Source organism: Sapajus apella, unplaced genomic scaffold, assembly GCF_009761245.1.
Source record: "Sapajus apella isolate SASKATOON/1434 unplaced genomic scaffold, GSC_monkey_1.0 scaffold2, whole genome shotgun sequence".
Classification (NCBI taxonomy): Eukaryota; Metazoa; Chordata; class Mammalia; order Primates; family Cebidae; genus Sapajus; species Sapajus apella.
Window position 1 is genome coordinate 43635684 of NW_022436942.1, and position 25752 is coordinate 43661435.

General features: G+C 33.7%; 1 protein-coding gene and 1 pseudogene across 2 annotated transcripts in view; both read right to left on the minus strand.

The window, feature by feature from the left end:
• SLC6A15 (solute carrier family 6 member 15) overlaps positions 1-25752 on the minus strand; it is a 52506-nt gene that overhangs the window by 16674 nt on the left and 10080 nt on the right. The window contains exons 1-5 of one of the 2 annotated variants that reach the window (XM_032297025.1): positions 22153-22532; positions 13492-13951; positions 7984-8141; positions 7506-7632; positions 5895-6076 (exon numbers count right to left, since the gene is read on the minus strand). In XM_032297025.1, the coding sequence (XP_032152916.1) occupies positions 5895-6076; positions 7506-7632; positions 7984-8141; positions 13492-13780 (756 nt within the window). In that variant the 5' untranslated portion in view covers positions 13781-13951; positions 22153-22532. Of the gene's footprint in view, positions 1-5894; positions 6077-7505; positions 7633-7983; positions 8142-13491; positions 13952-22152; positions 22533-25752 lie in introns of those variants that run through there. The other variant, XM_032297020.1, reaches the window with a different exon arrangement.
• Positions 15514-15667, minus strand: LOC116528229 (annotated as a pseudogene).

Sequence of the window (25752 nt, forward strand, 5' to 3'; positions counted from 1 at the left end):
TCTCTCTCTCTCTCTCTCTCTCTCTCTCTCTCTCTCTCTCTCTCTCGTCTCTCTCTCTCTCTCTCCTTCTTTCTTTTTTTTTTTTTTTTTTAGAGGGAGTCTTGTTCTTGTTGCCCAGGCTGGAGTGCAATGGCACAATCTCAGCTCACTGCAACTTCCGCCTCCCATGTTCAAGTGATTCTCCTCGTCCCTATGCTGTATCCTCCAGAACCCAATCAATCAAACATGTAAAGATTTTACTTTCCACTTCAGCAGTTTTCACCATTAAACAGTTCAGCAAGTATTTAAAATAGAAAAGGAACTGTGCTACTCAGACATTCACCGCCTCCTTGACATCTTTCTCTGGAGGCCTAATAGGTCTCTAAAATGTTTCAGGTTCAGAAAGAAACTTCTGAATTTCCCTCAAAGTTGTTTGCACCCAACTCTATTTCAGAAAATGGCCCCACCCTCCATCCCGTTAGTAAAGCCAAACATCTAGAAGCTGTTCTGGACTATTCATAATATTCTCCTACCTGAATTTCTGGCTGCCTCTGGTTTATGTCAGACTGCTTAAAACACTCAAGGAATTTCCACTGTCATTGGAATAAAGTGCTGATTCCACCCTCCGGCCTACAGAGCCTTACGCTAGAGTGACTGCCTGCCTGCCACTTAGGCTCTTGTTATGCTGTGAGTCTACCAAGCTCTGCGAGCCTTGGGGTGCAGGGCCGCAGCTTCCTTCAGAAGTACCCTTCCTTATTTGCAGATGACTTGTTCCTCCTTATCATTTTAGTCTCATCTCTGAGGTCTTCCCTGACCACCCAAAATAAGGTAATGCCTTTTACCATCTTCTCTCTTCCATCTGTCCCCTGCCAACTCTCAGTGATATTACCTTGGGTTTGCTGTTGTTTAGAGCACTCAGCACTGTTGGAATTTTATTTATGTGTTTCTGTGTTTATTTTTTGTACTCTCCACGAGGATATAAGCTAGTGAGGGTAAGGATCTTTTCTGTTTACTACCATGTCCCACAGGCCTAACACAGTTGCTGGCATAGTAGCTCTATAATATGTATCTGTGGAAGGAAGGAATGGAAGGAGAACAGGAACAATGGAGAAAAAAGTGTCATAGCAGATGATGCATCAGGGCAGGAAAGAGATATCAAGTCCAATAATAAGTGCAAACAACATTAATATATGGCTACACAATAATGGGCACTTTCTCTCTAGTTTTACCCACTTAATAATCATATTTAAACACGTGGCACACCCTAAGGAAAAAAATATGGATAAAATGTCAGCATACTTTAAAACTCAATATTTTGAAAACAAATTATATTTTAATTAATTGTAACAAACATAATTTTTAAATAATTTCTGATTTAATACTTTGATTAATCCCTCACTCAAATTTTTTGACTTTCAAAAAAATCAGAATGCTTTCAGATGGATTACTCTTTCTCTTTCTCTCCCTCTCTCTTTCCTTCCTTCCTTCCTTCCTTTCTTTCCAGAGTCTCCCTCTGTCACCCAGGCTGGAGTGCCATGGCGCTATCTCAGCTCACTGAAACCTCCACCTCTCAGGTTAAAGTAATTCTCCTGCCTCGGCCTCCTGAGTAGCTGGAATTACAGGCACCTGCTGCCATGCCCAGATAATCTTTTGTAATTTTGTAATGACTGGGTTTCACAATGTTGCCTACGCTGGTCTCAAACCCCTGAGCTCAGGCAATCCACCCTCCTCGGCCCCCCAAAGAGCTGCGATTACAGGCGTGAGCCACGGTGCCCGGCCACTATCGTACACTTCCTATGTGCTTCTGTTATTCCGCTTGGTATGTTCTAATCATCATTAGAATATGTTGTAATATTGTTATACAATAATATAACACTAAAAATTTTGCACATTAAGATAAGACATAGAATTTAAGTTTTTCTTCTTGTAAACAATTCACTCATTAAATTATGGGTTCCATGAGGACAGACTATGGCCTATTTATCCGTGCATATCCATCAATGCCTAACAAATAGTAGATACTAAAATATATTGTTCATTGAGAGATTTATAGGAATTTGAGTTTTTCTTCCGCACACAATTCCTAAAAGTGTAAACTTATCTTTATTCTGCAGTATTTTGAAAATTATATTCTAATTATATATCCAGACATTTCAATTTTTATTTATGAATTCAACAAACATTTAAATTCTTAAGGTCACCGATCTGGATTCAATAAGATTCTAACATAGTTTCCTAGGAAGGAATAAGAACATTTCAATCATGTAATATGGAGAAAAATAAGTCAATATTTTAAACAACTAAGTAATATTAAGAAAGCAACACATCAATTTTATTCCTCTGTGAGCAGGTAAGAGGACAAAGTATTTCATTATTAAATTCCATGATTTAAAAATATGTGTTTTAGGAATCAGCATTTTACATAGATACCTGAGTCATTTTTAAACACAAATTATTTACATTCAGTCATATAGCTCCAATCTTATTGGACCAAAATGGCCAGTTGCATAATATGATTAAAATAGGTTAAATTCAACCTACTGACTGTATTTATACCAACCACTTTCTCCCTCATGCTTTATGTCTTGTAACCTGAAGTTATTTTATAAATTTGTTTATTGGTTGCTGCCTCTGCCACTAGAGTGGAAACTCCATGAGGACAGGCACATTGTTTGATGTATTTCCAGACTACATCAGTGTCTAGAACATAGTAAGTGCTTAATAAATATTTGTTCAAAAAATAATAAATGGGTGAATGATTCTTACACATTGTCCAATAAGTATACATTTTTAAAATTGGAAAATGATACAATAAAACATGTTCCTTTGAGTGATTTTTAAGACCCCCCCGGCCTTGACAACTGTTATGCCTGTCAAAGCAAGTACATTAGTAAGAGAGACTATTTTAATATTCAAAAGGTTGTATAAAATATTTTCATTTTACTAAACTCTTTAAAAAAATCAAAAACACAAATCATTGTTTTACATATTAAAATGTTTATTATAAACATACCTACAGAATGTATCATTCTCTTTGAAAATTTTGTAGTCTAGTTTTAGCTTTGTCTGTCATGTATTGGTTGTTTAATTCTGGCCAATTTATTTTATTTTTCCTAAGCTTGTCAACTTTGTGGTAAAATGGGGATAAAATATGCAAATTATCTAGCTGATAGAATAAACAAGCTAATGTGCAAATAGTACTTAGCACAGTAGTAGTAACAATAGCAAAGTAATCGGAGTAAAAAAATACTACCTTAGAATTAGAAGAAAACTTAGAGCTTCTCATTTCTATCCCCCATCTTTGAGGCAGGCATCCCCTTAATAGATGCTATAACTAGGGCACATGCCACTTCTGTGTGACCACCTCTAATGATGCTGAGCTCTCTACCATGGAGGCAACCAATTTCATTATTATCAAGTTTGATTATTGAAAGGTCTTTCTTTCTTTGAAGACTAACCACCATCACAACCTTCTCCATAATACCTAATATTTGATCATAGGTTTGTTTTCCATGACCACACAAAGCAGCCTTATTCTTCTTTTGATTTAACTGTTTGAAGACTTTGATCACAGAGCTGAAATTCCTCATATTAAAGAGGAGAGTACAAGAATTCAGTAAAATCCAGCATTGCAGATGTGGTCTAACTGAGGTGTGCCTATCTAGCTCAAAAGACAGTGTCCCTATCATAACTCTTTTAATTCATGCAGTTTCCAATTAGCATTTTGGGGTAGATACATATGCATGTGTGATTGTGTGTGTTTTGATTGAGCACATCACCAGCTGATTCATTCTTTTAGCTGCTGAATCGTCTAAGTTGTTTTTCCATGTACTAGCTTTTAATGATGTTTCTCTATTCTGTACTTGTGACACTGTTTATTTGGAAGCATTTTCTGTTTGGTAGGTAAACACAAAGCTTAACATTTAATTCCTCATCAAGTTGTTCTTACTATATTTAACTTATTTTTTCAGACTGAGGAATTGTGACAATTTTGGCTTTCACATCTTTGCTCCCATTACCTACAGGTAGCTTTTTCCCCATCAGTACCTGTTAAATTCTTCAAATATTGTCCAAATGCTAGTCTTTCCCTGAAGTATTCTCATTGAAATAACAAATGTATGTATTAAATAAACTGTATTGAATTTTTGAAAGTTATACTACATGGCATGAGAAAAACAACCTCAAAATGCTGTGACAAGAAAATCATAAATAGTTCTTTAAATGATGCTAAGACACAGACTAAAAAGAAACAGATACAAAACATGGTAGTAAGAGAAGTTGAGTACAAGGGTTTTTTAACTTCTCTGGATGACCACAGTTAGTTTTCTACCAAATTATATTCTATTAGGAATCATATAAATATGGGTAGGTCTTATTTAAGAATCTATTCCTTCACTTATAATATGGTTCTGATATAGTGGAAGAAACACGCAATTGAACAAGCTGATTGAAGTTATTTAGTCATACAATACAATTAACATTTGCCAAAGATTTAAAGATATTTAGATGTGCTATCAGGTATATTTACAAATTCGAAAAACAACATGACACAGAGGTTCCAACAGGAAGGTAAATGTAAAATCAGCTACAATTTACAAGTTAAAAAGTCATTAAATATTTTAATTAAATATAAAGTAACAGGAAGCAAAGATGAATTAGACAGACATCAGCCCTAAAAGATTCCACTAATTGGTGGGAATAGAATAGTGTGAGTCATTGAGTATTGCAGTTAAGGAACATCGGCTCTAAATTTAGACAGACTTACATTTGATTCCAAATACTAGGCCTTAGTAGCCATGAATCTTTGGATAAGTTAACCTAACTTCTCAAACCTGTTTATTTTAAATCTGTAAGATGGTTCTGAAAATGAAAATTACTTCTTAAGAGTTGTTTTTAGAATTAAATGGGATAAAGTATAAAAAGTAGTTATCACAATACCCAAAGCAAAATAAATTTATAATAAACATTAGCTACTATTATTGTTCTTACTCTAATTCTTGTCAGAGACATCTTTATTATCACTTACTGCTACTACTGCCATTCCTGCTAGTGTATGATGAGGAGTGGTAATAAGTTAGCCTGAAATCAGAGGTACACTTTGAAAAGGAAAATAGCACAGCAGGACTGTTAAAGGGCAGAAAGAAGAGCCAACAGTAAATTCTTGCTATGATCCACCCAAGAGCTGTAGAGAGCTTTAGAACAGCGGCAGTGACAATGAAAACAAAAGTAATATGGATGCAAAATAGTGAATAGCAATTACTTTACTAATGCATCTTTTAAAAATAATAACAAACAAGCTATCTAGAATTCACTTGATGTCTTTTTCAACAACATCCATTCTAATTTTCAATTTGCCTTAGCAGGAATGATATTTAGTCTTTTACATTACTCTGAATTCTTTGTTGGAATTATCATTAACTACTTAATGATGTTCATGGCTTTAAGAAACATTCCACATTACATTATTTCAAAATGTCTTACACAAGTATTCCTTAGAATACCTACAGCAGAGAGAAACAAATGATATCAAACAAACAAAATGAATAAATTACTCATCCTACCACTTTCTCCAGCTTCCATAATTTAACTACTTGGTAATCAGAGAACTGAAACATTAGGGTTAATTGAAAAAAATGGCAAAAAAAGAAAGGACTTTCAAGTACTAACAAAATTTGAAAGATTTTGTTGAAATAAAGATTATAATTAACTTCAGATTTCACCAAAAAACACTATTTTTTTGTCTTTTTTTTTTTAATTTAAGCATACTTTTAAAGTATCCCTTTCCACTAATCTTTAATTATCTAGAATCAAGTGTTATGTGTGATTTGCCCACAGAAATTTGTAACAGAATTTGAGAGGGGAATGATACCAGAAATGCTGATTAGCAGAACGTGGAAGGACTCTAATATACTAACTTTTCCAGAAGACTGAATGCCTTTGATCATAGCCAAGCAAACCATGATCCAGGCAGCCAACAAGCAGACGGTCATCTTCCAGTTTAAACCCCCACTTTCGGAAATGGAACTTGAAATATTCAGTGCTTCCCTGTACCAGTAATAGGTAGTGGCAGAACTTTGTTCACATTCTGGTTCTACAACTGTAGAAAGAAAGGTAACACACAATCATTTCAGAATATAAAGAGCAATGAGACAATTTTTTTCCAATAAACCTATAAGTGAGTTTTTAATGCTTTCTAGAAAAGTACTACTATTGTATAGCAGCATGGAAATTCACAATGAACAACAAAAAACTCAACTTTGCAAAAATTTGAAAAACCAACAGAAATGTATCCTGTTGTATTATTTCTTATGCACTTCTGCAGTAAGAATATGTGAATTTATTATTATTATGTATTTATGTATTTATTTTTGTATTTATTTATTTTTGAGATAGGGTTTCGCTCCATTGCCCAGGGTGGAGTGTAATGGCACAACCTAGACTCACTGAAACCTCCGCCTGCTGAGTTCAAGTGATTCTCCTGCCTCAGCCTCCTGAGTAGCTGGGATTACAGGTACATGCTACCACACCCAGCTATTTTTTGAATTTTTAGTAGAGACGTGGTTTTACCATGTTGGCCAGACTGGTCTCGACCTTTGACCTCAGGTGCTTCACTTGCATCAGCTTCCCAAAGTGCTGGGATTATAGGCGCGAGCCACCACACCTGTCCTCTTATCAAAGTAAATTAAACAAATCAGCTTAATCACCCCTACTACCCCTAGAATTGTTGGATTGACTCCCTGGGGAAGCACTGTCAAATATGCTAGACGCTGGCCACCCACCACATGTAGCTTTTGAAATAGGGCCAGCCTAAAGTGACATGGGCTATAAATGTAAAATTTAACTAAATTTCAGACTCAGTATAAGAAAATTATTGTAAAGTATTATATTAATAACATTTAATTATATGTTGAACTGATAATATTTTGATAGATTAAGTAAAATATTTCATCAATTTGTTTTTACTTTCTTTAAGCATGTTTATTTAAAAAATACAAACTAGACCTGTACATTACAGTCTATGTTTACTAGACATGATTGCTATAGGTGACTCCTCTTTATAATATTTATATTATATTACGAGATTTTAAAAAATGATGGGAAAAGTATGAAACAACAGAACCAAAGACATAAAAGCAACTATTTCCATTCAAACGAGTTCCATGCAAAGCAACTATTTAAAATTCTTCTTTCTGTCCCCTTTGTGTTAGCTTTAATGAAAATGTAAGGCATCAATCAGGGCATACAAAATAAAGATTATCAAAGTTAATAAGTGAAGGCTTATAATATTTTACCCTAATATCATAGGGCAGAGTAAAATAACTTGGAAAAAGCTAGAAAAATTAGATGGTGCCAAAAGTCTACCTCTCAAGAGTATGTCAATCCTGAAAGTGAGAAAAATCTGTTATAATGATAATTTTGACTGATGTGTCCATATTATTTTTAAAAAACAAAAAATCTTGAAAGCTTGTGCCTTTGACACTCTTATAATCTTTAAATACCAAAACACTATATTGTACATATCTTACAAGTGTGTGAAGCATTTTTCACCAAAGGACACTGATCCCAAGGTAGAGGTTGCTGAAAAGACTGAGAAAAATAAAACAAACTCCAGCCAATTATGACGTTGTAGTAGAGAGCCACAAAATAGCACACCTGCAAAATAAAATAATGAGATTCCATTAAACCTCTCATGCATCTTCCCTTAAAACAATGAGATCAAATGTATAAAATTCTATTTAACATTTTTAAATCCTCTTCATTTCATTTTTTATTTCGAGCACATTATCTTTTCTAAAACGTTAATGTCTTTCTCAAGACTTACAATAGGCATTAACAACACTGAGCTATATCAATATTTATAGCCTGTTTTGTGTGTTAGTTCATATGCCAGTAATGTTTTCTAAAACGTGGTAAAAGAGTTGTTTATTAACACACACTCTGAAGTTTCATTTATAATTTCAAAACCTGTAAATATTATAGCATACACCATACCAGGAAACTTACTACACAACTTGCAAATCCAATCCCGCCCAGTTTAGGGCTTATATAATTCCATACACCAATGCTGCCTCGCCGAATTCTTTGACCCACAGAGAGTTCCAGGAAAAAAAGGGGAATACCTATTACCATAAGTAGTATTAAATATGGTAAAAGATATGCACCTAAAGAAACAAGAACAAAAAAAAAATAGATTATATTTTCAATAGTCACAGTAGAAAATACACTAATTCAGTTTATCTCATTAAAGATATTTGAATTACTATACAGTGTAATTATAGAGAACTTTGAAGAAGACACAATTCCATTACTTTGCACTTTCTAGACTCTAAAACTTGAATTTGATTGCTACAAAGAGTTTACGATTAAAAAATAATTAGGATAAAAGTAAGGCTATTTAAAGTTTTAGTTTAATTTTATTTAAAGAGTAAAACAGTTTCATTTTTCATAAAAATAATAATTTAAAATTCATTCTTTTCTGGGGCAGGTCTCACAAATTCCTATAAATCTTATTCACACAATGTTTATAAACTCATTTATTAAAATTTATACAAGCTCATCGAAATAATACATTGTAAATCAGAAAAATTCTAGTGGATGAGATTTTATGGCATTAAAGCTGACTTTTTTCCCCAAATAAAATAACATCATAGAAGAAGAAATGTCTGCTTAGACTGAAAAAGGAAGAAAAAAAAAAACAGGAAAATAACTTCTATCAGAGACAAATGTCATTTTTCCCGTAAATACCACATAAAAGAATAACACAAATTGCTTTTTGTTTTCCAAAATTATCAAAGAAGGTGGTGAGAGTCATTAAGAAATTGATACATTTAATATCTATTGTAAAAATGCATATGCTATTATCCTTTTAATAAAGTTTCCATATTTCAAAAAGTATTTTTAAGTTAAATCACAAATTAAGACATATGACTATGACTAGTGATTTTAAAAGGTACCTGAATAGTTCGACAATGTTAATACTAGATTCTATTAACTAAATTAAAAAAGATAAAAGATAAATGTAAACCCTTTACTCATTTCTTTGTTTCTTTCTTTCCTTTTTTTTTTGAAGACAGAGTCTCAGTCTGTCACCCAGGCTGAAGTACAGTGGTGTGATCACTGTTCACTGCAGCCTCAAACTCCCCTGCTCAAGAGATCTTCCCACTTCAGCCTGCGGAGCTCATTCCTACATGGGGCTACATACGCAAATTATTATTAAATAACCTCTGAGCTAGACTTTTTACATTCCAATTTCTAATTTGCAGTTTTGTCCAACTAGATACTGTTAAATGTCATAATCAATGGTAACTAATTCCTATTTTGTACAAAGAGGCTCTTATTATACATTTCCTACATATTTATCATATGTTTAATGGCACTGAATAGATTTTGGAATCTATTCAAATTGCCTTAATGAAATGTTTAGGGGAATACAAATATTTAGTGAGTGACTGTATTCAGTTGAACCAGTAAAATAATGGATGTTTTCAAATTATTTATCTCAGCATCTATATATCTCTGTAATAATAATTATATACAAGAATTTTCCCTTATAGTATTTGCTACATAATCTGTACCTTTCTATGACTGATTTTCAGTCTTTCATATTTACTTGATTCTAACAAAATTATACAATGTAAAACATGGATGCATGAGCTTAGAAAACAAAATTCGAATTTTAAAATGATTAGCAACATTCAGGAACTGCTGACCTGAATGTGGTCCCCAAAGACTGAAAGTAAATGTTCACACCTGCATTAAATCTTAGATTATGAATGGGTTGTTTATATGCATGTTAATGAATAAGAAAAAAGAGAGAGAGAGAAATTATGATTAGACTCATTGGGGATCTTTCTTCAGTTACGTGTGCATGACATACTGTTGGATACTTAGACTTTTCTTCTATCTCAAATTCCTCTACAGAAAACAGAATGAAGATTCCTTAAAGAGCTAAAAATAGACCTACATTCGATCCAGGAAGCCCAGTCCTGAATATCTACCCAAAGAGAAAGAAGTCATTATATGAAAAAGATACTTGAGGCTGGGCACAGTGGCTCATGCCTGTAATCTCAGCACTTTGGTTGCTGCGGCTGGCAGATCGCTTGAGCTCTGGAGCTCAAGACAAGCCTTGACAACATGGTAAGTTCCCAGTCTCAACTTAAAAAAATACAAAAAAATAGCTGGGCATGGTTTGCATGCCTGTGGTCCCCACTACTCAGGAGGCTGAGGTGTGAAGATTGACACTTGAGCCTGGGGAGGGGCAGAGGTTGCAGTGAGGTGACATTGCACCACTGCACTCCAGTCTGGGTGACAGAGATCTTGTCTCAAAAAAAAAAAAAAAAAAGAAGCAAAAAGCAGAAACAAACACACGCATATGTTTACAGCAGTACAATTCACAATTGCAAAGACGTGGAACCAACCTAAGTCCCCATAGACTAATGAGTGGATAAAGAAAAGGTGGTATTATAAACCACAGCATACTACTCAGTCATAAAAGATACAAGATAATGCCTTTCCTATTAACTTGAATGGAGCTGGAGGCCATTATTCTACGTGAAGTAACTTAGAAGTAGAAAATCAAAAACTTTATGTTCTCACCTATAAGTGGGAGCTAGGCTATAAGTATGCAAAGGCATACAGTAAGATGTAACGGACTTTAGAGATTCAGAAGGGACAGGTTGAAATGGAGGATAGAGTTTTAAAACTACATATTATATACAATGCATGCTACTTGGGTGAGGAGCGCATTAAAATCTCTGAATTCACCACTATATAATTCATTCATATAACAAAAATCCACTTGTACACAAAAACTTATTGAAATATTTTTTTAAGCATGGCACCTTGGCATGCTGAGTACCTTGAACTAAGGGAGATTGGAAGGACCTCAGAAGCCAAGACCTCCTTGCCTCTTCTTTTATTCCTTCTCCCACTCTTTTTTTGTCCCTGAAACAAGTTGTAGAAACAAGAATTCTTTTCCCCCAAGATGGGTGATAGAAACTAGAATGCCTCTTCTTCAAAGCAAGCCTCAACATCTAGAAATGTCATTTTCTCCCTTCTCCCTTGAAGATCCTCATTCCAGAGGGGTCCTTTTTCATACCCAGGAGGAAGGAATGCTACTCCAGAGGCCAAAAAGAATCTGAACAGACACGACTTGCTGGGTTTTCTTCCTTTAGTCTGTTCTCATTAGATCACACCCTTTTGTCCAATCACATTTCTACATGACTGCCTATCTTCACAAACTCTAAGTATAAAAACTGACAGTTTTCCCTTAGTCTTTGTGTCTTCATTTCTGAAAGTTTTCATGTCATGTAAGACTATGATTAAATAAATGTGTTATGCTTTAAATATATATATTTGAACATTTACATTTCCAAGCACATTACATGTAGCTATTAATTTGTCCCTTACAAGAATCCTTGGAGATGGATGCCATTATTAATCCTACATTACAGAGTGGGAACTAAGCCTGAGCAAATGAGGTAGCCTGTGAAAGGTCACATGGCTAGTGTGAAAAATAACCAGGCTTCAAACAGTCAAATTGACTTTAAAACCTGATCTGGAAGCCTCTATGCTATACCACCTACTATGCTTAACCATTGTGCTTTAAAAGGATAATATAATTAGGCAAATACACTTATATTGACTCTAATACCTTTTTCTGTTATTCAGAAAGTGCTTAAATGATTCATGAATACGATTTTTATAGCCTGAGGCTGAGGACGATCTTCTGGTTGCTTAGTCAGAAGATATTCTTCCAACAGCTAGAAGACCCAATGCTGTACTGTATGTTGAGTACAATTTTTGGTACTATAACCATTCTGAAATGAAAAATCAATTGGTATTTTATAGTATGTACAGTACTGCTTTCTCGTATTTCCATTTAGAAGAAAATAAATAATACTAGAAAAGATATTTTGACTTTTTTAACATATGGAAATAAGAAGGAGGAGCCATTTTTGCTAAGAACCATACTAAATATAAAATCTTTTAGCACTCTTGACCAAGATAGAACTTGTACGTAGTGGAAGTCAATCTGACTTTTCAGCCAAATCAGCCATTCTCCTTAACAGTGTGGCCAATAAGATTTACAAGGTAAAAAAGTCTCAAAACCAGAATTTATCTTCTGCTTCTCTTGGCAAATGGAATCATGTCTAAGAACAAAAAGCAGGATAGTACATAGTTGCTTACAGCTGATTTGATAAATAATTCATATGTGACGTTACCACCTAGCCAAGGAGCTTTTCAGTATAGGGATGCATAGTGCATCACTGACTCTATTTATCAATCTTTATCTCTCAAGCAGATTTGCCAAATGGGCAAACCTTTTTCCAAACCTTTTGTTTTGTGCCTGTTTGTATTAAATACTGTAAAAGATATCTTAAACATATTTTGTCACCATAACATCTTAGTGTTTCATGATTCAGTGGCCAACAAAAAATTTAAATATGCATGGGTTATATTATATTATTTGATGTAGGGTTTGTAGATTACAGCTACATTAAAAATAAACCATATTTTTGTCCAGTCAATAAAACTATCACAAACTAGAATCAAATACCAAAATATTATTTATATACTTCGTGTCCTGAAATGCATGACTTATGGAATATCTCATTTTAGCCACACTTATTTTAACAGCATATACTATACATAAATAATATTTCATATACATAGATAATAACATTTCAACCCAATGTTAGTTAAATTCAGTTTGATTTTGGTGTACTATTAAACTATCATCAAATATAAAGAATTTTCTCCTTTGTAAAGTTTTTACCATAGACTTCTGAGATAATTTTTGCAAAGTAAGCCTTTATAATTATATTCACAAATGCAAATATTAATAGCAAGAATATCAATGATGTTACAGATAATTTAGGTTGCTAATTTCTTTAAAATTTTCTTTGAAACTGAACATTGCCCCAAAATATCATAGAACTGGAAATGAAATATATAAAATGCCTAAGGATGAAGAATATCTAGCATTATATTATCTGCTTACATTCTTTCTACTGGGATCTAAATATCCTCATCAGCATTTGATGATCATAATTATTCTAAATTACATATCTTTTTTATTTTTTGAAGAGTGAGGCAACTTAAGAATTAATAAATCATGGAGAGAAAATTCTGTTTTTCTTCACCAGTATTGTCATCTATCAGAAGCTTTAGGTTATTCTTCAAAGGGAATAACTGACAGGCATAAATGATGCAATATTTGTTAGAAAAGTTCCAGTCAGTAATTCAGAGATGTTTATAGCTTCCAGAGAAAGAATCTGAGAATGTGTTACCCTTAAGGAATCCCTGAGTATTCACAGCAAGCCCATCTGCTCCTATAGAAACCTAATCCAAAAACAAATCTGGGCTCACTTCCCACAAAGAAGTTTCCCTAGCTTTACAACAGAATTGAAAGTTTCAAAAATAATAAGACTACAGCAATAATAGGAGCTATTTGAGACATCCAATTGCAATTTACTACAGTAATTTATCACTTAAAAAAAAATAACTTACCGCCCCCATTCTTCTGACATAGGTATGGAAATCGCCACACATTTCCTAAACCTACGGAAAATCCAACTTGGGCCAGGATGTATTGTAGTTTACTGTTCCAAGCTGGTCTTTCATCTTCGACTTCAGATCCTTCTTCAACCTCTGTATCTTTCTCTTCTTGGCCATCAACAATTAATTCACTTGTCTTAAAAGCATCCTCAGCTGAGTCTTCATTGGAAAGAAGGTCTTTGACAGACTCAGTAACATCATCATCTAATTCTCTTTTTACCACCTTGCTGTTTTTAGGCATTGGAAAGTATGTGAAGTATTACAAAAACTCCTTTATGGCAAATATGTTAATTCTGTTTTTTGAAACAATGTTACTTGATATGAAGACCAAGAAGGTACCAAATAAATCCTTGATTCCAGGTGATAAAGTCTTCTGGATTCTGAATCCGTATGTCCAATATTCTGTAGGTACCTGTAAAATTATAAGTTGAAATATGATGATATTTGATGATGAAAAAATATTTAAAATATCAAATTATTCTTTTCTGTTCATTTTTATGATAGAAAGTCTTTCTACAGAGTATAAAACATATAATTGTTTTTAGCTTTTCAGAGCTTAATATTCTTGTAATTATAATAATTGTAAAGCACATATGAGCTTCAAATACAATCTTCTTAGCTAATTTCCTCCTTCTTGCAAAACTCTCAGATATACTCCAATGCATAATGAATATCTGTTCATTAGTAACTAAACTTTTATGACTCTTTTTCTTAATTCTTTCTATTTTCCTCCCTGACTAAAGCAGATCTTTTCTTATATATCCCTGATTTTGTTCCTTGTAGAATTGTATACACAACTGCATACCAACTCTGTAAATTTGTTTTATATACAATCTCTTCTGTTCAAATATTCATCATTTACTCATTTAATTGTTCTTTTAAAAAATTTAATCTAATTTATTTTTGGAGACAGGGTCTTTCTCTGTGACCCAGGCTGGAGTGCCATGGCACAATCAGGACTCACTGCAGCCTGTACCTCACCCAGAGATCCTCTTGCCTCAGTCCCACAAGTAGCTACAGGTGTGTGCCACCAGATCCAGCTAATTTTAGTTTTCCTTTTTTTTTTTTTTTTTTTTTTTTGTAGAGATGAGGTCTCACTATGTTGCCCAAGCAGGTCTTGAACTTCTGAGCTCAAGCTAGATCCTACCTCGGCCTCCCACAGTGCTGGGATTATATTGCATAAGCCATCACACTCAACCCATTTGAATTTATTGTGATGGGGCTTTATGTGATACAATAATCAATGAAACGTACAGAGCATGTTTTTAAGGATCTTATATTTAATAGAAAGAAAGGTATATCAAATTACAATACCATAATGCGGAACTTAAATGACCCAACATCATTACAACAGAAAAGATCAGGAAAGTTGGATAAAATTAGAGTTCAGCATAAATGGAGTGAGGTCATACCTAAACATAAGGAAAAGTATAAATGAGATGAGAAGTGGTAAAAATGCACATTATATATGTGATCAGTCTCTTAACAGCTCAAGAAAAACTGCAAACACATTGGGATTTTTTTTTTTCCTTTTCCTATTTGCATGTTACATCTCCAATCCTTTTCCCCAGTCAGACACAGACCAAGTAAGTATACAACACATGTCTGCAGACCAGCAACACTGTCTGTGTTAAAAGTGAATAAACATATGAGTGTTCAAAGCTGGATCAGGAAGCTTCTGAAATGGTAGCCCAAGAACTCTGCCCTTTATTTCTGGAACAAAATAGAATTTCTTAAGAGAACTGCTATTAGATTTACATTAAAAGTCAAAGAAAATAGCTGTCATATTTCAATCTATAATCTTAGTGAGCAAGACAGAATGTTGGGTAACCCAATGGAAAGAAAATTTTTTAATTTACTATGTAACTAATTTGTTGCCTTTAGGCTAGGATGATGTTTAGTTGTGCATAACATTAAAAGACATACCCTAAGAGCAAACACTACTCATTTAGGATTTGGTGACAATTAAGAGAAAACTGTTTAGAAAATTGTGAAAGAGATGCATTCCCAAAATATTTTCAGTGATAGACACATCTCTAGAATAGGTGAAAAACTTCCCACAGTGATTATTTTAAACTGATAAAAACAGATAGTACACTTGATCTTAGTGAAAAGGCTGAGAAGCGATCACAGTGACTAATTTAAAGAGACCAACAAGGTTTTGATATGAAAATAATTCAGGAGATTTGGGGTTGTGTCTGTTTAATTTACATTATTTTTCCCCACAAGTCAATAAATATTAGTTGAATATGTTAATAAATATAGCCATTGAAAAACTGAAATAAGTAAACTTTCTAGATAGTGTTTGCTGGAAGAAGACCTGATATATAAAAAATTGTGATTTGTAAGACATGAATTATCCAGAAAAAAGGTTTACATTTATTAAACGATCTAAAGATAAAATGTGTTGGCATAGTAACAAGTGACATACAGATAAGAGCATGGATTTTCATCTGACAAATTTGGAGTTGTGTCCTAGCATTACAACTTATTAGTTGTGTAAAAGCTGGTAGTTATGTCTCTCTTAACTCAGTTCCCACAATAAACATTGGTTTCTTCTTCCATTTGCTTTTTCCATACAGATAGAAAAGGAGTGTATCCAAGCTTAGAGATATTATTATAGTAAAAGCACTCAACATTTTATAAAGAAAAAATTTTTTAAAGTGTTAACCATGAATCTACCCCCAAACTTTTAAAGAAATTACTATATTTCTTCTATACATTTCTATTCTTTGCAGAAAAAAATACACAAAAAAATCAAAATAAAAGGTAATACCTTTGGCTACTGCTGCATGTTTTTTACTTACCAAGTGACCAATTTTCACCAATTTATGTAAGATATCCTTTGGCAAAGTTTACACTTAAAAATTCTGATCAGACTACCTGAAGGTCATATTTTCTATTTTTAAAAATAGCATCTAATGTAGACAAATTTTAAGTGCAATATTATATCATAAATACTTTGAATATATATAAATATACTATAGATATTGTATAATAACAACCCCAGCCAAACTTTATATAACATTTATTAAAAAGGGAGTTAAAATGGGCATTTGCGTGCATTGAGAACTCCTTTTCTAATATAAGCAAAGAAAATAATGAATACTTAATGATATTATAAATAAAATAAGCTTTCTTTTCTTATTATCTTATTTTTCTTACTGTCTCCCACTTCTTGGTCTGTCTGGGGTGGTTGTAGGAATATAGTGGAAGTATTGTAATTAACATTAAAATGTTCACAGTAACATATAAGTCTAGGAGAAAGTAAGTCATTGCCTTGAGAATGACTTTGTTTATCTTACCCTCATATAATCAATGTTTAAACTTGTCAGTTGAATGAATGAACTGAAATGTTTAAAGAATAAGATCATATAACTAAACAAGTATTTTGCACTATTAGATGTTTTCATTTTTGTTTGTAGTTTAACCCCAAGACCATGCACTCACTGAACATAAGAATTAACTTCTTGGGCACAGAATTCATAAAGCCAAAAGTAAATAACTAAATTTCGTTTCTGAAGAGATTAAAACTAAATAAAGCAACAACAATTTGGAAGCCAGATCAATTTCAAATGTTTAAGAGTGACTTTCTTGAAGGATAGGTGTTTCTTTAAATTCCAAAAGCATGCCTAAAAACCTTAGTCCCTAAATGTAGTCCATAAACATAGACTAAAAAGAAAATAGTAAGAGAGGTTGACAATTGCCAAAAATGCTGCATCTGGGAATAGAAGAAGAAATGAACAGAAATGTCTGGTAAGAGAGAGAGGGTGGTAAATTATCAGTGTTTGATAGGTTATATGGACAGTCGTAGAATCAGTTTCAAGTAACAGCACAGCCTCTGCCAAGTTAGCAGCATTCATTCTTGTGACAGAGAATCAACTGAGGAACAAAGTATCACCAACTGCACTTCATCTGCACCGAAGAGTTGTGATACTTGTTCTCATCATTATTTGGTAAAAGCCTCCTATCTACAACTGCACGATAGAGCAGGAGACAACAAAATATTGCTCATGAGCCAAATACAACCCATCATCTGTATTTTGTAAATAAAATTGTATTGGCATGTATCCAGGCCCAGAGATTTACATAGTGCTGTGGCTGATTTTGTGCTACAACAACGGAGTTATTGTTAGGGACCTTAAAGCCTAACATGTTTACTAACTCTTTACTGAAAACATTTGCCAATCTGTCTTTCAGAGAATAAATCTAAATTGAAAATGTGATTTTCCCACATTGATTTTGTATCCTGAGACGTTGCTGAAGTTGCTCATCAACTTGAGATTTTGGACTGGGACGATGGAGTTTTATAAATATACAATCATGTCATCTGCAAATAGAGACAATTTGACTTCCTCTTTTCCTAATTGGATATCCTTTATTTCTTTCCCTTGTCTGGTTACCCTGGCCAGAACTACCAATACTATGTTGAATAGGATTGGTGAGAGAGGGCATCCTTGTCTTGTGCCAGTTTTCAAAGGAAATGCTTTCAGTTTTGGCCTATTCAGTATGATATTGGCCGTGTGTCTGTCATAAATAGATCTTATTATTTTGAGACATGCTCCAGCAATACTTAGTTTATTGAGTTTTTAGCTTGAGGGCGTGTTGAATTTTGTCGAAGTCCTTTTGTGCAGCTATTGAGACAATCATGTCATTTTTGTCATTAGTTCTGTTTCTATATGGATAACATTTATTGATTTGCATATGTTGAACCAGCCTTGCATCCCAGGGATGAAGCCGACTTAATCGTAGTGGATAAGTTTTTTGATGTGCTGTTGGATTCTGTTTGCCAGTATGTTATTGAGATTTTTTGCATTGATGTTCATCAAGGATATTGGCCTGAAATTTTCCTTTTTTGTTGTATCTCTGTCAGGTTTTGGTATCAGGATGATGCTGACCTCATAAAACAAGTTAGGGAGGATTCCCTCTTTTTGTACCTCCAGTAGGTACAAATTTGGCTGTGAATCCATCTGGTCCTGGTCTTTTTTGGTTGGTAGGCTATTAATTACTGCCTCAATATCAGAACTTGTTATTGGTCTATTCAGGGATTGGACTTCTTCCTGGTTTAGTCGTGGGATGGTGTATGTGTCCAGCAATTTATCTATTTCTTCTAGATTTTCTAGTTTATTTCCACAGAGGTATTTATAGAATTCTCTGATGGTAGTTTGTTTTTCTGTGGGATCAGTGGTGATATCCCTGTTATCATTTTTTACTGTGTCTATTTGACTTTTTTCTCTTTTCTTCTTTATTTGTCTGGCTTGCGATCTATCTATTTTGTTAGTCTTTTCAAAAAACCAGCTCCTGGATTCATTGATTTTTTGAAGGGTTTTTCCTGTCTCTGTTTCCTTCAGTTCTGCTCTGATCTTAGTTATTTCTTGTCGTCTACCAGCTTTTGAATTTGTTTGCCCTTGCTCCTTTAGTTCAGTTCATTGTGATGTTAGGGTGTTGATTTTAGATCTTTCCTTCTTTCTCTTGTGGGCATTTAGTGCAGCCAACAAACATGAATAAAGTTCATCATTACTGGTCATTAAAGAAATGCAAATCAAAACCACAATGAGATACCATGTCATGCCAGTCAGAATGGTGATCATTAAAAAGTCAGGGAACAATGGATGCTGGAGAGGATGTGGAGAAAGAGGAACACTTTTATACGGTTGGTGGGAGTGTAAATTAGTTCAACCATTGTGGAAGACAGTGTGGCAATACCTCAAGGATCTAGAACTAGAAATACCATTTGACCCAGCAATCCCATTGCTGGGCATATACCCAAAGGATTATAAATCATTCAATTATAAAGACACATGCACACGTATGTTTATTGTGGCACTGTTCACAATAGCAAAGACTTGGAACCAACCTAAATTCCCATCAATGACATGCTGGATAAAAAAAAATGTGGCACATATACACCATGGAATACTATGCAGTTATAAAAAAAGGATGAGTTCACATCCTTTTCAGAGACATGGATGAAGCTAGAAACCATCACCTTCAACAAACTAACACAAGAACAGAAAAAGAAAACCAAACATCACATGTTCTCACTCATAGGTGGGAGTTGAACAATGAGAACACATGGACACAGGGAAGGGAACATCACACACTGGGGCCTATTGGGAGGTTAGGAGGATAGGGGAGGGATAGCATTAAGAGAAATATCTAATGTAGATGACTAGTTGATAGGTGCAGCAAACCACCATGGCACATGTATACCTATGTAACAAACCTGCATGTTCTGCACATATACCCCAGAACTTAAAAGTATAATAATAAAAAAAAAATATATGGAGTTCCCCAGCTCACTCTATTTGTATGGCACTACTTTCCATGCCAAAAAATATTCCAATATAAAACGTTTCCTATTCAAAATGAGTAGCTTCAAATAATGAAAAATACATGTATGAAAATGGAGAGATAGAGGTGAGAGTGGAAAGAGGAAGAAACATAAGCAAAAGACATATACAGAATATAAATATATACCCGGAAACAATGTGCTTCAGAGTTACAAAAATATCATTTATTTAAAACAAATTTCATGGAATTGAAAGTAAAGATTAACTGAAACAAAAATGTAAGTGGATGAACACAAGAAATGGGAGAATTCATCATAGGATTAGAAATCACATTAGAAACAACTGAAGGCTGGACATGGTGACTCATGCCTATAATCCCAGCACTTTGGGAGGCTGAGGCAGGTGAATCACTTGAGACCAGGAGCTCAAGACCAGCCTGGCCAATATGGTGAAACTCCCTCTCTACCAAAAAAAAAAAAAAAATACAAAAATTAGCTGGGTGTGGTGATGGGGACCTGTAATCCCAGCTATTCAGGAGGCTGAAGCAGGAGAATCATTTGAACCCAGGAGACACAGGGTGCAGGCAGAGTTTTCAGAGATCAAGCCATGGCATCTCAGCCTGGGTGACAGAGCAAGACTCTGTCTCAAAAAAATAGTAATAACAAACACACAAACAAACAAAACAGTGGAAACTATAGCTGAGACTTGGAGGACAGATGTAAAGAAACTTCACAAAAAAGAAATGAAAAGATATAAATATCTTAATGTAATTTAGAAGAAAGCTAATGGAAACAGAAGCCAGCTAAAGGTAATCCAACAAACTTATAATTGGTATAGCCAAACACAATAATAGAATTAATAAAACACAAAATACTAAAAGAAAAGCAGAGATTTTGCTTAAAGACTTGTATTTGCAAATAATAATGATACGGAAGAGTAAACACTGATAAATTACTAAGATAAAGAATCCCTAGGGATTTAAAGCAGAAGTAGAAAGGTAAAATTTAAAAACATCTCATAATATTCATTAATTTCTATAAAAACTAAGAGAAAAAATATATTATTTTCAGTTTTATACCCAATTAGTTTGTATTCCAATTATAAAAGCCACAGGCAAATATTCCTATGCATGACAGAACTGATGAGCCCTATGGGATGAAGAAGTGGAAATGAAGGGAAAGACTACATAATCATAAAATTTAGCCAAAGACAGAAAACAAAGTAAAAGATCTCAGTAACAGAGAAGGCATGTTAAAAAATAGAAGTAGGCTTTAATTTAAGCAAGGAGGTATGGTTTATATTTTATAGAAATTTTGTGGAGGGGACAATTATAAATTAAATTATAAAAATAAAAATTGAAATGAGAAGAGAAAAAAAGAATTAAAAGTATTAAAATATGCTCATTTTTCATGCAGAAAGTAATAGATATTGTGTAAATATGACTGGGTTGGGTGCAGTGGTCACGCCTATGATCCCAGCACTGGGAGGCTGAGGTGCAGATCACTTGAGGCCAGTAGTTAAAGACCAGCCTGGCCAACATGGTGTAAACACATCTTTACCAAAAACAACAAAAATTAGCCGGGCTTGGTGGCATGCACCTTTAGTTCCAGCTACTTGAGTGGCTGAGGCACGAGAATCGCTTGAGCCCAGGAGATGGAGGTTGCAGTTAGCCAAGATCATGCCAATGTACTCCAGCCTGGGTGACAGAGCAAGACCCGCACCCTCCCCCACAAAAAAAAAAAAAAGCATGAAAACTTACAATGTAAACGAGTATACTGACCTCAATCTCTTTACGTTCTCATATAATCTTTCTTACTTAATTGTAATAGGATATTATAAGAATCAATGTCTTGATGTGAATAGACATGCATTGGTGCCAAACATTTATACATAGATTTTAGAAAGAGACTGAGTTCAAATAGTAACTCTATCACTTACGGTTTTACGACCCTGGCCAAGTTACTACCCTGTGCTTCAGTTTCTTCATTTACAAAATGAGAACAATAATATACTTATCTACTAATAAAGTGCATAGGTCAATGTCAGCACACTGAGAGGATTCAATATATACTCTCTTTTATTATTATGATTATCACCACACTAAGACTATATTGTAACTGATTTGTTATATATCCTTCTGTAATATTAAGGACAATATTAAGTCCAGAGCCAATGCTACATGTTTTTGCTTTCTCCTTAACACAGCTTTTTATATCAGTTATCCATTTTTGCACATCAAATTACCTCTATATTTAGCGGTTTTGAAAAACAATTTTATTTGCTCATGATTCTTTGAATTAGCAGTGTGAGACAGGCTTACATGATCAGTTGTTCTTGAATCGGGTCCTGCACTGCAGTAATCTGTCAGTTCCAGGGAGGTGATCCAATATCATCAAACTGGCATTCTAGCAAAAGGCAGGCTATGAGCTGGAGTACTGTGGTTCACTTATAAGTAATCTCTCCAAAATGCAAGCTACAACTTGTTCATATTGTAGCTCAGATTTCCAGCTGTAGCCAAACAAAGATGAATCCAATGCACAAGTGCTACTGAAGCCTCCCTGTATTTCACATTTGCTAATGCCTCATTGGCCAAAAAAAGCCTCAAACCTAAGACCATACTGATTCAAGAGTAGAGACATAAACCTTACTTTTTGATGGAAGGAGTAACAAAACCCTACTGCAAAAGGCATGAGTAGAGAGGAAAAAAAAAAATACTGTCCCTATCTTTCAAAAAACAGTTCAACATTTGCTTAGTTTCCATCTCCCTGGAGTTTGAATCTTGAGGAGAAGAACAAAGAGATCAAAAAGTAAGCATGTCATCCAATCCCATCAAAGGCATTATGCCCAGGCTGTAAATACTACCATAGTCATGGACGTTGGTTCCTGGTGTTCAGAACTATTTTCATTCTTGCCCTTTTCCATCTCATTGCCAAGCACCCCATTTTTCTTTGAGCTCCTGTGACTGCCCGTATTACTTTTTTTTTTGCCTCTTATTCAGCATCAGTTTCTACAGCTTGCAAAGAACCCCAAACGACACACCAATTATGAATCAAAAACTACTGCTATCTTTCCATTCACCTATCCATGTATATGAACATAAATACACAAATATGTTGGGAACTTTATATTATTTAAATTTGCATTTATATTTATGTCTTTCTCATTATCTCATTTTTTGTATTGCATTAGTTACCTTCATGTATTTTTCAAAACAAATCTAGAAGCACTTAAAACTAGATCCTAAAGTTTTTTAAACCATGATAATAAATTTCCAACTCAGTGGTTCTTAATCCCAATCATTTTACTTTTTGTGTTCTTTTTCAAGATCATTTCACCTATTCTAGGTTCCTTTATTTCCACATACATTTTGAAATCAGCTTGACAATTTCTACCACACACACAAAAAACAGCCTACTGGAATTTAAAATGGAAATACATTGAATTTACGGATTTATTTGGGGAGCAACGACCTTTAAAATTTTGAGGTTTCTAGTCTATTAACTTGGTATATCTTTTTCTATTCATGGTATATCTATTTCTTTATTTCATGTCTTTAATTTCTCTCAACAATGTTTCAGAGATTTCAATGTATTGGTCTTGCACATCTTTTGTTAAATTTATCTCTAATTAGTTTGTGTTTAGGGTATGATTGTAAATTTTTTTCTTAGTTTCAGGTTGTAATTGTATTTTGCTTGTATATGGAATATAACATTTTTCATATAGGCTTCTGCCCACAAAGATGTTAAATCAAGTTTTGTATCTTTCTAAGACCCTGGTGGATCTCCACTTACAAAATCATTTCATCAGTAAATAAAGATAATTTAACTTCCATTTTTATAATTGTTTACCTTTAATTTCTTTCTCTTTTTTTATTGTACTTTAGATTCCGGTGTACATGTGCAGATCATGCCAGATTGTTGCATAGGTACATTCATGGCAAGGTGGTTTGCTGCCTCCATCCCCCCATCACCTATACCTGACGTTTCTCCCCTTCATTATCCCTTCCCACCATCCGTCCCACTGTCCCTCCCCTAGCCCCTGACAACGGACCCCAGTGTGTGATGCTCCCCTCTCTATGTCCACGTGTTTGTACTGTTCAACACTCACTTATGAGTGAGAACATGCAGTGATTGATTTTCTGTTCTTGTGTCAGTTTGCTGAGAATGACAGTTTCCAGGTTCATCCATGTCCCTATGACATCCACCAAAATATTGAATAGAAATGCTAAAGGCAGACAACTTCAAATGTCTCAGTGTTATTTGGGAAGTAGTACAATGTTAGTTGGGGATTTTTTTAATCGATCCTTTTACTAGTTTAGAGCAGTTACTTTTTATTCTTAGTTCAGTGAGGTTTCTATTTTGAATTATTGTATTAAATTTTGACTAATAATTTTTGCTTTTATTAAGATAACCATATCACTCCTTCATCTATTGATATGGAGTATCACACTCACTGCTTTTGTGCCTTAAAACAATATTTCATTTAAGAGATAAACCTCACTTGATCATAATGAATTACCTTTTTAATATATCACTAAAATAAATCTGCTATATTTGGTCACAGATTTTCTTGCAACTACATTCGTGGGAAAGTGGGTGTATATATAAATATAAATGTATATATATATTATTTTGATTCTCTGATTTTGGTGGTGTCTTAGAAAGCTTTAAATTTTTTCTCTTTTATTTTCTAATAGTATATGTGTAGAATTAGTTTCACTTCTTTTTTAAATGTTTGGCAGCACTTACTAATAAAGCCATGTGGGCTTGGAGTTTTCTTTCTGAGATGTTTTAAATTAAAAATTCAATGTATTTCATTGATATATAGCTACTAAGATTTTCCTTTTCTTGTTATGTTACTTTTGGTAAGCCATCTTTTTGAAGGATTTGTCCATTTCATCTAAGGTGCCAAACTCATTGGCATAAAGTGCTCTATAATATTCCACAGTTTCTAAAAACATGTATAGAATTCATCATCCTATCTCATTTTTTACTTACTGATATTGATAATAAGTCTTTTTCTTTCTTTCTGTCTTGACCAATATTGCTATAATATGTTCCCTACAAAATTAACTCAATACTTTCTGCAACTCTTGTTCCATCTTTCAAGACTTTCTACCTCCCAAGTTATTGTTACAATCTTTTTTGAAATTATATTAAATTTTAATTAACATTTCCAGTGAAAATATGCAAACACTTGAAATTGCAGGTAGGTATCTGCATTTGACTATGATGGATGACTCAAACAAATATATCTGCACTGGCTAATTTTTGGCATTTGCCACAAGCTTAGTATTCCATAATAAAGTACTAGAACACCAATAAATTATCTCCTTGACTTTGGCAACTTAAAATTTTACTGAAAAAGAAGTGTTATTTAAATATGAACTAATCTGAATGTGGAATTTTAAATTCTTTACAGATTCAAATTAAATGCAATTTTCTATTTTCCAATATAGAACAAAAATAAAGACCATCTGAATAAAATCAAAATTTGGACCATATTGTAATGCTCAAGAAATGTTGTCACCATATGCTGATTAGTTTATAGTTATGTTATAATCACAGAGGAAAAATATTTTTATCAAGAGATTTGATGAAATACTGAAATAATAATCTTGATAATATGAGATATTTCCAACAATACAGAATTCAACCTAAAATTTATTTTGCAAATTATTTTCTCCTTTACGTAAAATTTTGCATTGAGCTAAAAAATAATTACAAAACCAATCAAAAGGAAGGTAACATTTTTTATAAGTAACAATACAAACTCACAATTTATATTTCAATAAATATACGTTTTTATTCCAAAAGTGGGCTATAAATAACACACCTATCAGACTGGCTAAACTTTGTTTTAAACTAATAACACCCAATGTTGGTGAGGATTTGTAGAAACTAATGTTGCTGGTAGAAAT